Raw genomic sequence first — 14,191 nt, forward strand, 5'->3', positions numbered from 1 at the left:
TCGCCCTCTCTCTCTCCCTGGCGCTCTCTCGCCCTGACGCTCTCTCGCCCTCTCTCGCTCTCTCTCGCGCTCTCCCTCTCTCTTTCTCGCTCTCTCGCCCTCGGTTTCTTGCCCTCGTTTGCTCTCTCTCTTTCTCTCTCTCTTCCCCAAAAACATGTCCTTCTGCAAAAGCACTCTTATCCGATTCAGTTCTTGTGTTGGGAACATTATAAAATACAGTTCTGCCTTGTCAGATGGTAATGTCCATGACTCTGTAGTGAATTATGTCATCCAATAGAATATCTCTCAGAGGTCATGGTTTGTATCATCCAAAAAGAATGTCTCTCTGAGAGGTGATGTTTTGTCTCACCAATCAGAGTACATGGCGCTGTACACCTATGAGAGCCCAGAACATGGCCACCTGATGTTTCGAGAAGGTGATGTGATCCTGGTGACCCAGAGAGAGGGAGAGTGGTGGAGCGGAGGCATCGGAGACCGCACTGGAGTGTTCCCTTCCAACTACGTCAAACCCAAAGAGACCGATGTAAGATACGCACACACACACATCCTTGACTTTAACTTGTATCTGACCTTGTTTCTATAACTTGTTATTTCAGACATCCATCAGCCTAGGGAAGCCAGGACAGCCTGGGAAGAAGCCAGGTGAGTCAACTGGAGAAATGCAAATCCACACTCTGTTCCTTTCAACACTTCCTCTAAATCTGATGCTACTCCCTACGTGTGTGATTGTGTTTGTGTGCGTGTGTGTTTGTGTGCGTGCGTGTGTGCACAGAGATAGCCCAGGTGAGCACTGCCTACACGGCCACAGGAACAGAGCAACTCAGCCTTGCACCAGGACAGCTCATCCTCATCCTCAGCAAGGATTCCTCCGGCTGGTTGCTCGGAGAACTGCAGGTTGGCTGATTGATTGATTAATGGTTGTTTTAGACTCAATATGATTTTGGCTGTGTTGATTTACAGTTATTGAATTAAGATCTGATCTGATTGGTCAAAAAAAGACCAATTAGTGGGAAAATATCAGAATTAGGTTTCTTGTGCAGGCAGCCCAATTCTGATATTGTTTTCACTAATTTGTCTGTTGACCAATCAGATCAGGTTTTTTCACATCAGATATTTTTCAGAGCTGATCTGATTGGTCAAAAGACCAATTAGTGAAAACAACATCAGAATTTGGCTGCCTATCTAAACGCAGCATTAGATTGATACATATGATTGACTGATTGTTTGGTTGACTGATTGTTTGGTTGACTGATTGTTTGGTTGACTGATTGACTGACTGGTTGACTGGTTGACTGGTTGACTGGTTGACTGGTTGACTGATTGACTGGTTAACTGGTTGACTGGTTGACTGGTTGACTGGTTAACTGGTTAACTGATTGACTGATTGACTGGTTGACTGGTTAACTGGTTGACTGATTGACTGGTTGACTGGTTGACTGATTGACTGGTTGACTGGTTAACTGGTTGACTGGTTGACTGGTTAACTGGTTGACTGGTTGACTGGTTGACTGGTTGACTGGTTAACTGGTTGACTGGTTGACTGATTGACTGGTTGACTGATTGACTGGTTAACTGGTTGACTGGTTGACTGGTTAACTGGTTGACTGATTGTTGGTTGACTGGTTGACTGACTGACTGGTTGACTGGTTGACTGGTTAACTGGTTGACTGGTTGACTGGTTGACTGATTGACTGATTGACTGGTTAACTGGTTGACTGATCTCTCTCGGTCTCTAAGGCGCAAGGAAAGAAGCGTCAGAAGGGTTGGTTTCCTGCCTCACATGTCAAAATGCTGGGATCTAACAGCGGCAAGTTCACTCCAGCACCTCTACCAGGTAACACACACACACACACACCTTTTAGTGGGTAAGAAAAGTGAATGTATAGTTTACAAGGAAGCTGGTGGGAGGAGCTATAGGAGGACAGGCTCATTGTAATATCTGGAATGGAATCAATGGAACGGTATCAAACACATCACACATATGGAAACCATGTTTGATTCCGTTCCAGTTATTCCATTCTAGCCAATACATTGAGGCTGTCCTCCATATAGCTCCTCCCATCAGCCTACACTGCCTCCCCCCCCCCCTCTCTCTCCCCCTGCTCTTGCTCTCTCTCTCTCTCCCTCCTCCAGTGTGTCAGGTCATTGCCATGTACGACTACAAAGCAGCCAACGAGGATGAGATGAGCTTCTCCAAAGGTCAGATGATCAGTGTGTTCGACAAGAACGACCCCGATTGGTGGAAAGGAGAGGTCAATGGGATCACCGGTCTGTTCCCAACCAATTACGTCAAGATGACCACCGTCGACTCCGATCCCAGCCAGCAATGTGAGTACATTACTATTTTGATGTTTTTCCGAAGACGTAATTTCTCAAAGTGGAATGTTCACATGACAAAGACAGACAGACACACACAAGGTACATCCCAGTACACATGACGGGTATATGGAAGATATCAGTAAGCCCAGTGGGCAAGGCAAGATGAGTCTAACCAGTCTAGAGGTTAGTGGTTGAGGTTAGGGTTTAGCAGTATAAAGGTTAGGGGTTAGGTTAGGGGTGAGGTTAGGTGTGAGGTTAGGGTAAGGATTTAGCAGTATAAAGGTTAGGGGTTAGGGTAAGGGTTTAGCAGTATAAAGGTTAGGGGTTAGGGTAAGGGTTTAGCAGTATAAAGGTTAGGGTAAGGGTTTAGCAGTATAAAGGTTAGGGTAAGGGTTTAGCAGTTTAAAGGTTAGGGGTTAGGGTAAGGGTTTAGCAGTATAAAGGTTAGGGGTGAGGTTAGGGTAAGGGTTTAGCAGTATAAAGGTTAGGGGTTAGGGTAAGGGTTTAGCAGTATAAAGGTTAGGGGTGAGGTTAGGGTAAGGGTTTAGCAGTATAAAGGTTAGGGGTTAGGGTAAGGGTTTAGCAGTATAAAGGTTAGGGGTGAGGTTAGGGTAAGGGTTTAGCAGTATAAAGGTTAGGGGTTAGGGTAAGGGTTTAGCAGTATAAAGGTTAGGGGTTAGGGTAAGGGTTTAGCAGTATAAAGGTTAGGGGTTAGGGTAAGGGTTTAGCAGTATAAAGGTTAGGGGTGAGGTTAGGGTAAGGGTTTAGCAGTATAAAGGTTAGGGGTTAGGGTAAGGGTTTAGCAGTATAAAGGTTAGGGGTTAGGGTAAGGGTTTAGCAGTATAAAGGTTAGGGGTGAGGTTAGGGTAAGGGTTTAGCAGTATAAAGGTTAGGGGTTAGGGTAAGGGTTTAGCAGTATAAAGGTTAGGGGTTAGGGTAAGGGTTTAGCAGTATAAAGGTTAGGATAAGGGTTTAGCAGTATAAAGGTTAGGGGTGAGGTTAGGGTAAGGGTTTAGCAGTATAAAGGTTAGGGGTTAGGGTAAGGATTTAGCAGTATAAAGGTTAGGGGTTAGGGTAAGGGTTTAGCAGTATAAAGGTTAGGGGTTAGGGTAAGGATTTAGCAGTATAAAGGTTAGGGGTTAGGGTAAGGGTTTAGCAGTATAAAGGTTAGGGGTTAGGGTAAGGGTTTAGCAGTATAAAGGTTAGGGGTGGGGTTAGGGTTTAGCAGTATAAAGGTTAGGGGTGGGGTTAGGGTTAGGGTTTAGCAGTATAAAGGTTAGGGGTTAGGGTTAGGGTTTAGCAGTATAAAGGTTAGGGTAAGGGTTTAGCAGTATAAAGGTTAGGGGTGGGGTTAGGGTTTAGCAGTATAAAGGTTAGGGGTGGGGTTAGGGTTAGGGTTTAGCAGTATAAAGGTTTGGGGTTAGGGTAAGGGTTTAGCAGTATAAAGGTTAGGGTAAGGGTTTAGCAGTATAAAGGTTAGGGGTGAGGTTAGGGTAAGGGTTTAGCAGTATAAAGGTTAGGGGTGAGGTTAGGGTAAGGGTTTAGCAGTATAAAGGTTAGGGGTGGGGTTAGGGTAAGGGTTTAGCATGGTATTGTGGGAGTCTTTCCCTCTTTATTCCTGTCCATTTCACCCATCCATCCCTTGTTCTCACTCTTCCTTTTACTTCTCTCCCTCCTTTCCCTCCCTTCTCTCCTCTCTTCCCTTAATCTTTCTTTTTGTAGGGTGGTAACGTCTCCTCCTCTGTCTCAGAGAGACCCACTGTCATAGAGGCCTCACCCTTTTACTAACTTCTGACCTGTGTCTGGCCACACCTCTCTGACCTCTGACCTTATACATGTGTTTTTTTTGGAGTGGGTAGATGTTATCCTTAACCACAGATCTAGGGTAAGGGTAATTTCCCAGCCCATAATGCTAACTTTAACCATTAGGGGGATGAAATATACTGAACAAAAATATAAACGCAACATGTAAAGTGTTGGTTCCATGTTTCATGAGCTGAAATAAAATATCCCAGAAATGTTCCATACACACACAAATTATTTATTTCAAATTATGTGCACACATTTGTTTACAAGGGCCAAAAATGTGCAGTGTTGTCACTCAACACAATGCCACAGATGTCTCAGGTTTTGAGGGAGCGTGCAATTGGCATGATGACTGCAGGAATGTCCACCAGAGTTGTTGCCAGAGAATTTCATGTAAATTTCTCTACCATAAGCTGCCCTCAACATCGTTTTAGAGAATTTGGCAGTACGTCCAGCCGGCCTCACATCCGTAGACCACGTGTCACCACGCGAGCCCAGGACCTCCACATCCGGCTTCTTTACCTGATCGTTTGAGACCAGCCACCCAGACAGCAGATTAAACTGTCTAATAAAGGCCTTTTTGTGGGGAAAAACTCATTCTGAATGGCTGGACCTGCCTCCCCAGTGGGTGGACCTGCCTCCCCAGTGGGTGGACCTGCCTCCCCAGTGGGTGGGCCTGTCTCCCCAGTGGCTGGGCCTGCCTCCCCAGTGGCTGGGCCTGCCTCCCCAGTGGCTGGGCCTGCCTCCCCAGTGGGTGGGCCTGTCTCCCCAGTGGCTGGGCCTGTCACCCCAGTGGCTGGGCCTGCCTCCCCAGTGGGTGGGCCTGCCTCCCCAGTGGGTGGGCCTATGTCCTCCCAGTCCCACCCATGGCTGCTCCCCTGCCCAGTCATGTGAAATCCATAGATTAGGGCCTAATTAATATATTTAAATTGACTGATTTGCTTCTATGAACTGTAACTCAGTAAAATGATTGAAATTGTTGCATGTTGCGTTGTATATATTTTTGTTCAGTATAACTATCTGACCCTGTGTCAGTGGTTAGGTGCAGTTTCTACCTACTCAAGCACTGATACAGAGTCAGATTAGTTGTCATCCCCTAGAGCAGTATTTCTCAATCCACAATCCACGCACTCAAGACATCTGATTTGAAATCAAATGCCTAATAAATTGATTATTTGAATCAGCTGTGTAGTGCTAGGACAATAAGTTAAACACTGCTCTAATGGTTATTGTTAGCAATTAGGTCATCTGATCCTAGGTCTGTGGTTAGGGGAAGCTACCTGGACTGTCTGGTCCTTTCTGCTTTTTCAACTCAATCCCCACCAACTGGCTGTCTAGCCTGGGACTGACTGATCCAAGAGCTGAGATCTGTCCTGTCTGACTGACTGAACCAAGAGCTGAGATCTGTCCTGTCTGACTGACTGAACCAAGAGCTGAGATCTGTCCTGTGGGACTGACTGAACCAAGAGCTGAGATCTGTCCTGTCTGATGTTGATCAGTCTGTTAATTGGGCACAAACTCAAAACAACAAGTGTTCCAATCGGTCTTTTTCACATGGTGTTGTAATCTACAGGAATACGTTTGCTGACTGGCGCAAACAGGTTGAAACAGACTAAACAAACTTTCACACTCCCAGGTGATTTTCTATATTAGGACAATGTTTTGACAATGTTGTCCCTGAAGTGCTGAATGGTAGAACAGCTACACTATTTCCATGTTTCAATGTTATGGGATGCATGTTCTCCATTGTTTTTGATGGTAGGCCACTCTAGTAGACCTACATTATGATCAAATAGCCACAGTAGCGTACTTGGCAGCTGTTAAAACTGTAACTCAAAGTGGGTACAGCCTCAGTGTTCACTGAAATTTGCACACAATGCTTTAAATTTACAAAACGAGCCTTTGATTTCAAATTTCACTGTAGGTTCAGACAGAAACAAAGACAGAAGCATATTTTCTAAAAATAAATAAAATGGTCTCAGTGTGGTATGCAGGGATGAGCCTGTGACGAGCCCATTAGAATAGAATTGAGCCTGTGACGAGCCCATTAAAATAGAGTTGAGCCTGTGACCAGCCCATTAGAATAGAGTTGAGCCTGTGACCAGCCCATTAGAATAGAGTTGAGCCTGTGACCAGCCCATTAGAATAGAGTTGAGCCTGTGACCAGCCCATCAGAATAGAGTTGAGCCTGTGACCAGCCCATTAGAATAGAGTTGAGCCTGTGACCAGCCCATTAGAATAGAGTTGAGCCTGTGACCAGCCCATTAGAATAGAGTTGAGCCTGTGACCAGCCCATTAGAATAGAGTTGAGCCTGTGACCAGCCCATTAGAATAGAGTTGAGCCTGTGACCAGCCCATTAGAATAGAGTTGAGCCTGTGACCAGCCCATTAGAATAGAGTTGAGCCTGTGACCAGCCCATTAGAATAGAGTTGAGCCTGTGACCAGCCCATTCGAATAGAGTTGAGCCTGTGACCAGCCCATTCGAATAGAGTTGAGCCTGTGACCAGCCCATTCGAATAGAGTTGAGCCTGTGACCAGCCCATTCGAATAGAGTTGAGCCTGTGACCAGCCCATTAGAATAGAGTTAAGCCTGTGACCAGCCCATTAGAATAGAGTTGAGCCTGTGACCAGCCCATTTAAATAGAGTTGAGCCTGTGACCAGCCCATTTGAATAGAGTTGAGCCTGTGACCAGCCCATTTGAATAGAGTTGAGCCTGTGACCAGCCCATTTGAATAGAGTTGAGCCTGTGACCAGCCCATTTGAATAGAGTTGAGCCTGTGACCAGCCCATTTGAATAGAGTTGAGCCTGTGACCAGCCCATTTGAATAGAGTTGAGCCTGTGACCAGCCCATTTGAATAGAGTTGAGCCTGTGACCAGCCCATTTGAATAGAGTTGAGCCTGTGACCAGCCCATTTGAATAGAGTTGAGCCTGTGACCAGCCCATTTGAATAGAGTTGAGCCTGTGACCAGCCCATTTGAATAGAGTTGAGCCTGTGACCAGCCCATTTGAATAGAGTTGAGCCTGTGACCAGCCCATTTGAATAGAGTTGAGCCTGTGACCAGCCCATTTGAATAGAGTTGAGCCTGTGACCAGCCCATTTGAATAGAGTTGAGCCTGTGACCAGCCCATTTGAATAGAGTTGAGCCTGTGACCAGCCCATTTGAATAGAGTTGAGCCTGTGACCAGCCCATTTGAATAGAGTTGAGCCTGTGACCAGCCCATTAGAATAGAGAGAGCTTTAGTAGGACGCAGAGAAAGAGCAGTCTAACCCCTGGACAGTGCTTGGTTGTCCAACAACCTCCACTAGTTTGCATAGATTTGTTAGTTTCCTGTTCAGTGTTACAGCAGCTAGCTATTTCAATCTGGCTTGATCATGCAGTGAAACAGCATGGGAACACAGCAGAGAAATGTCATCCGTCAGTAATCATTATAATATAGTCAGTGCCAGCGGATTAAGGTGCAGTTATAACTATTGGTTTGTTCTGTACTCGACACAACAAACCTTAGAGAGTTAGGATTCAAAGATTTATGAATCTTCACAATCTATTCAGATATTCAGCTTCCAAACAGACACAGAGGCCCGAGCAAATGAGTTGTTATAATTTAATCAATAATGATTAATCTTTCCAGTTGAATGCAGAACAATGTGGCCATAGCAAACTATTCCTCATTAGTGAATCAGTAAAGAATCAGGGAGAGATGGTGGGTTCTATTCCTCATTAGTGAATCAGTAAAGAATCAGGGAGAGATGGTGGGTTCTATTCCTCATTAGTGAATCAGTAAAGAATCAGGGAGAGATGGTGGGTTATATTCCTCATTACTGAATCAGTAAAGAATCAGGGAGAGATGGTGGGTTCTATTCCTCATTACTGAATCAGTAAAGAATCAGGGAGAGATGGTGGGTTCTATTCCTCATTAGTGAATCAGTATAGAATCAGGGAGAGATGGTGGGTTCTATTCCTCATTACTGAATCAGTAAAGAATCAGGGAGAGATGGTGGGTTCTATTCCTCATTAGTGAATCAGTAAATAATCAGGGAGAGATGGTGGGTTCTTTTCCTCATTACTGAATCAGTAAAGAATCAGGGAGAGATGGTGGGTTCTATTCCTCATTAGTGAATCAGTAAATAATCAGGGAGAGATGGTGGGTTCTTTTCCTCATTACTGAATCAGTAAAGAATCAGGGAGAGATGGTGGGTTCTATTCCTCATTAGTGAATCAGGGAGAGATGGTGGGTTCAGGGAGAGAATCAGGGAGAGACCCACCATCCCTAGCAGAGAGAGGGGACAGATGAAGGGGGACAGCCACAGAGACCCACCATCCATAGCAGAGGGAGGGGACAGCCACAGAGACCCACCATCCCTAGCAGAGGGAGGGGACAGATGAAGGGGGACAGCCACAGAGACCCACCATCCCTAGCAGAGGGAGGGGACAGATGAAGGGGGACAGCCACAGAGACCAACCATCCCTAGCAGAGGGAGGGGACAGCCACAGAGACCCACCATCCCTAGCATAGGGAGGTGACAGATGAAGGGGGACAGCCGCAGAGACCCACCATCCCTAGCAGAGGGAGGGGACAGATGAAGGGGGACAGCCACAGAGACCCACCATCCCTAGCAGAGGGAGGGGACAGATGAAGGGGGACAGCCACAGAGAAATTCACTAGATCCCTCAAATTCAAGTCTGGACCAGCAGGTTCCAGACCTCTTAGAGTAAGATTTGAATACTGCTACACTAGGTAAACATTAGGGTCATCGCACTTATAGTAGCAGTCAATGTTTGGTGTTTCATGTAGGCCTACATTCCATGAGACTTGAAAGAAACATGCAGGGCTTGACATGAACCTGTTTATCCACTTGTCCTACAGACAAGGTGACTGAAAATGTTGGCTACTTAACTTATTCAAGCCTGTCTCAAAATACAACACTGCCCCTTTAAGAAAGAAAAAAGCTCTTTATGTGACTCGCCTTTCAAAGATGTCTAGAAATGTATACGTTTTCTGCTCTTGTAGGAAGCAGTCACTCCCCTATTGCTGACAAAAAAATATCTATAACTGGGCTAATAACTCACTAACTAGCAAAGGATATGAACAAAATGTCCACACTTGGCTACATGCAGCTCAGCCAGCATACACCATCAGCACATCTACTCACGACCGCTCATGCTGTAAACACAGTCCAGTTCAAAGTAAATGACACAGATCCATATATATATATATATACATATACATATATTTTTGCCTTTACCTCCCTTATCTCACCTCATTTGCTCACATCGTATATAGACTTGTTTATACTGTATTATTGACTGTATGTTTGTTTTACTCCATGTGTAACTCTGTGTCGTTGTATGTGTCGAACTGCTTTGCTTTATCTTGGCCAGATCGCAGTTGTAAATGAGAACTTGTTCTCAACTTGCCTACCTGGTTAAATAAAGGTGAAATAAAAAAATAAAATATAATATGGCAATGGTCCATTTGCATAAAGGCCTACTGCAGCTCTGATTGGTTATGCCACACCAGTCTGTGTAGAGTACGGGCTGAGTCGGGCATGTCAATGCAATAGAATCCTACTCTGATGTGTTCTGCCTACAACAAAATCTCTTGCATAGTTTGTTTTGTTTCGGTATGTTGCATTGAAAATGGCTAATATTGCTTTGATTCGATCACAATTGCCACAGTAAACGGAAACATTAACAGGAGAAAACGCACAAACTTTTTCTGAGTCAAGATCACTTTGAGTCAAAATGCAAGCGGAGATCTACCACTCTGATCTGTTTTTTTACATGACTTAAAAAAACGCTTATGCAATATTAACTCATTCAAAACAGTAGTGTAGCAATGAGGTTTGAGCAGTAAGCTACAGGCCCAATACATTATCACTGCATTTTGGCTTTGCTTGAATTGCATTGATGTTTGGGCCATTTAAAAAAATAATATATAAATATATATATTTCAAAATGTGAGGTATGCTATATGATCACACAGGTAATAGATCCATTGTTGTATTACTTGTGAGGCACGTCTGTGTGAGCATACATTTACATAATTCTCTTTTTATTTGTATTTTGCTGGTCTGAGGGTCAGTCTCAGCGGAGGGAGAGAGCAGCAGACTGAGGGTCAGTCTCAGCGGAGGGAGAGAGCAGCAGACTGAGGGTCAGTCTCAGCGGAGGGAGAGAGCAGCAGACTGAGGGTCAGTCTCAGCGGAGGGAGAGAGCAGCAGACTGAGGGTCAGTCTCAGCGGAGGGAGAGAGCAGCAGACTGAGGGTCAGTCTCAGCGGAGGGAGAGAGCAGCAGACTGAGGGTCAGTCTCAGCGGAGGGAGAGAGCAGCAGACTGAGGGTCAGTCTCAGCGGAGGGAGAGAGCAGCAGACTGAGGGTCAGTCTCAGCGGAGGGAGAGAGCAGCAGACTGAGGGTCAGTCTCAGTGGAGGGAGAGAGCAGCAGACTGAGGGTCAGTCTCAGCGGAGGGAGAGAGCAGCAGACTGAGGGTCAGTCTCAGCGGAGGGAGAGAGCAGCAGACTGAGGGTCAGTCTCAGCGGAGGGAGAGAGCAGCAGACTGAGGGTCAGTCTCAGCGGAGGGAGAGAGCAGCAGACTGAGGGTCAGTCTCAGCGGAGGGAGAGAGCAGCAGACTGAGGGTCAGTCTCAGCGGAGGGAGAGAGCAGCAGACTGAGGGTCAGTCTCAGCGGAGGGAGAGAGCAGCAGACTGAGGGTCAGTCTCAGCGGAGGGAGAGAGCAGCAGACTGAGGGTCAGTCTCAGCGGAGGGAGAGAGCAGCAGACTGAGGGTCAGTCTCAGCGGAGGGAGAGAGCAGCAGACTGAGGGTCAGTCTCAGCGGAGGGAGAGAGCAGCAGACTGAGGGTCAGTCTCAGCGGAGGGAGAGAGCAGCAGACTGAGGGTCAGTCTCAGCGGAGGGAGAGAGCAGCAGACTGAGGGTCAGTCTCAGCGGAGGGAGAGAGCAGCAGACTGAGGGTCAGTCTCAGCGGAGGGAGAGAGCAGCAGACTGAGGGTCAGTCTCAGCGGAGGGAGAGAGCAGCAGACTGAGGGTCAGTCTCAGCGGAGGGAGAGAGCAGCAGACTGAGGGTCAGTCTCAGCGGAGGGAGAGAGCAGCAGACTGAGGGTCAGTCTCAGCGGAGGGAGAGAGCAGCAGACTGAGGGTCAGTCTCAGCGGAGGGAGAGAGCAGCAGACTGAGGGTCAGTCTCAGCGGAGGGAGAGAGCAGCAGACTGAGGGTCAGTCTCAGCGGAGGGAGAGAGCAGCAGACTGAGGGTCAGTCTCAGCGGAGGGAGAGAGCAGCAGACTGAGGGTCAGTCTCAGCGGAGGGAGAGAGCAGCAGACTGAGGGTCAGTCTCAGCGGAGGGAGAGAGCAGCAGACTGAGGGTCCGTCTCTCAACATCCCTCCACTCTCCCTTTCCTCCACTGACACTGACCAAAAAGGGACACTGTCTTCCAGCTGATGGCGACACTCAAGTCGCACTGCATTAATTCATGGCTCATTAACAAATTCATGTTGTTACTCCTATGAACAGAGGAAGTGAAATACAGTGCCTTGCGAAAGTATTCGGCCCCCTTGAACTTTGCGACCTTTTGCCACATTTCAGGCTTCAAACATAAAGATATAAAACTGTATTTTTGTTGTGAAGAATCAACAACAAGTGGGACACAATCATGAAGTGGAACGACATTTATTGGATATTTCAAACTTTTTTAACAAATCAAAAACTGAAAAATTGGGCGTGCAAAATTATTCAGCCCCCTTAAGTTAATACTTTGTAGCGCCACCTTTTGCTGCGATTACAGCTGTAAGTCGCTTGGGGTATGTCTCTATCAGTTTTGCACATCAAGAGACTGAAATTTTTTCCCATTCCTCCTTGCAAAACAGCTCGAGCTCAGTGAGGTTGGATGGAGAGCATTTGTGAACAGCAGTTTTCAGTTCTTTCCACAGATTCTCGATTGGATTCAGGTCTGGACTTTAACTTGGCCATTCTAACACCTGGATATGTTTATTTTTGAACCATTCCATTGTAGATTTTGCTTTATGTTTTGGATCATTGTCTTGTTGGAAGACAAATCTCCGTCCCAGTCTCAGGTCTTTTGCAGACTCCATCAGGTTTTCTTCCAGAATGGTCCTGTATTTGGCTCCATCCATCTTCCCATCAATTTGAACCATCTTCCCTGTCCCTGCTGAAGAAAAGCAGGCCCAAACCATGATGCTGCCACCACCATGTTTGACAGTGGGGATGGTGTGTTCAGGGTGATGAGCTGTGTTGCTTTTATGCCAAACATATCGTTTTGCATTGTTGCCAAAAAGTTCAATTTTGGTTTCATCTGACCAGAGCACCTTCTTCCACATGTTTGGTGTGTCTCCCAGGTGGCTTGTGGCAAACTTTAAACAACACTTTTTATGGATATCTTTAAGAAATGGCTTTCTTCTTGCCACTCTTCCATAAAGGCCAGATTTGTGCAATATACGACTGATTGTTGTCCTATGGACAGAGTCTCCCACCTCAGCTGTAGATCTCTGCAGTTCATCCAGAGTGATCATGGGCCTCTTGGCTGCATCTCTGATCAGTCTTCTCCTTGTATGAGCTGAAAGTTTAGAGGGACGGCCAGGTCTTGGTAGATTTGCAGTGGTCTGATACTCCTTCCATTTCAATATTATCGCTTGCACAGTGCTCCTTGGGATGTTTAAAGCTTGGAAAATCTTTTTGTATCCAAATCCGGCTTTAAACTTCTTCACAACAGTATCTCGGACCTGCCTGGTGTGTTCCTTGTTCTTCATGATGCTCTCTGCGCTTTTAACGGACCTCTGAGACTATCACAGTGCAGGTGCATTTATATGGAGACTTGATTACACACAGGTGGGTTGTATTTATCATCATTAGTCATTTAGGTCAACATTGGATCATTCAGAGATCCTCACTGAACTTCTGGAGAGAGTTTGCTGCACTGAAAGTAAAGGGGCTGAATAATTTTGCACGCCCAATTTTTCAGTTTTTGATTTGTTAAAAAAGTTTGAAATATCCAATAAATGTCATTCCACTTCATGATTGTGTCCCACTTGTTGTTGATTCTTCACAAAAAAATACAGTTTTATATCTTTATGTTTGAAGCCTGAAATGTGGCAAAAGGTCGCAAAGTTCAAGGGGGCCGAATACTTTCGCAAGGCACTGTATTCCTTGATATTAAAAAAACACCCAAGCAGCTAATAATAACAACACAAGTCTATAGAGACACTTTCCTTCTCATTCATTACTGCTGCAGTGTTGGTTGTAGTGCTGAGTGGAAGTAGGGAGAATGTGCATTTGAATAGTCTATTAGTGTTGAATACAAAGTGTTGACAGTGCTGAGTGAGAACGTAAACATAAACTCACTAATAAAAACAGCAGCTCTTTGCTGTGTTCGTTGACAGTCTCTCTCTAGTCGTGGTTTTAAAAGTTTTGAAATCTCACAGTATCAACTTTACTGTAGCTTTCTTTTACGCCTGCTACGTTACTGCAGACACGGTAATCTGAGCCATCCGATTGGTCAGCAGTAAGCCTATAGTGTACTTGATTTGCTCTCTGGGCCCGCCGGGAAGGCAGAGTTTGTACCTTCAGACACATGAAATGGTTCAAAATGGCAACAGTTGCCCTACCCGGCATGTAGAGCAGCTGAATGAGTTGTTTTTACAGAAATGTTTGGCGATTGACTAGGAATGCCTTGGAGATCGACTGCGATCGACTGGTTGGTGACCACAGCTCTAGAAACTTGAGTTCAATCTCGTAGACTGACCTATCCTTAAATAAATTAATAAAAAAGAAGCCCCTGTATGGGACTCTACAGATATCAATATGGGCAATCTGCTCTTGCCTTTGTGTGTGCGTGTCTAGTGCTCACTGTTGACTGGAGTTGTGTGTGTTGTCAGTGTGTGTGCTTGTTTTGAGTGTATAATATATGTGATTCTCTCTCTGTTCTCTCTCTCTCTCGCTGTTCTCTCTCTCTCGCTGTTCTCTCTCTCTCTCTCTCTCTCTGTTCTCTCTCTCTCTGTTCTCTCTGTTCTCTCTCTCTCTCTCTGTTCTCTCTCTG

The 14,191-nt window shown here is 45.8% G+C and overlaps 1 protein-coding gene across 1 annotated transcript in view; it reads left to right on the plus strand.

The window, feature by feature from the left end:
* The window catches only part of LOC139383714 (intersectin-2-like), a 76,079-nt gene that overhangs the window by 48,395 nt on the left and 13,493 nt on the right, over nucleotides 1–14,191 (plus strand). Inside the window, exons 24-28 of the mRNA XM_071128269.1 lie at nucleotides 357–523; nucleotides 597–642; nucleotides 773–894; nucleotides 1,738–1,834; nucleotides 2,134–2,328. Of these exons, the coding sequence (XP_070984370.1) occupies nucleotides 357–523; nucleotides 597–642; nucleotides 773–894; nucleotides 1,738–1,834; nucleotides 2,134–2,328 (627 nt within the window). The remainder of the gene's footprint in view (nucleotides 1–356; nucleotides 524–596; nucleotides 643–772; nucleotides 895–1,737; nucleotides 1,835–2,133; nucleotides 2,329–14,191) is intronic.

The sequence above is a fragment of the Oncorhynchus clarkii genome, chromosome 25 (assembly GCF_045791955.1).
Source record: "Oncorhynchus clarkii lewisi isolate Uvic-CL-2024 chromosome 25, UVic_Ocla_1.0, whole genome shotgun sequence".
NCBI classification, from domain to species: Eukaryota; Metazoa; Chordata; class Actinopteri; order Salmoniformes; family Salmonidae; genus Oncorhynchus; species Oncorhynchus clarkii.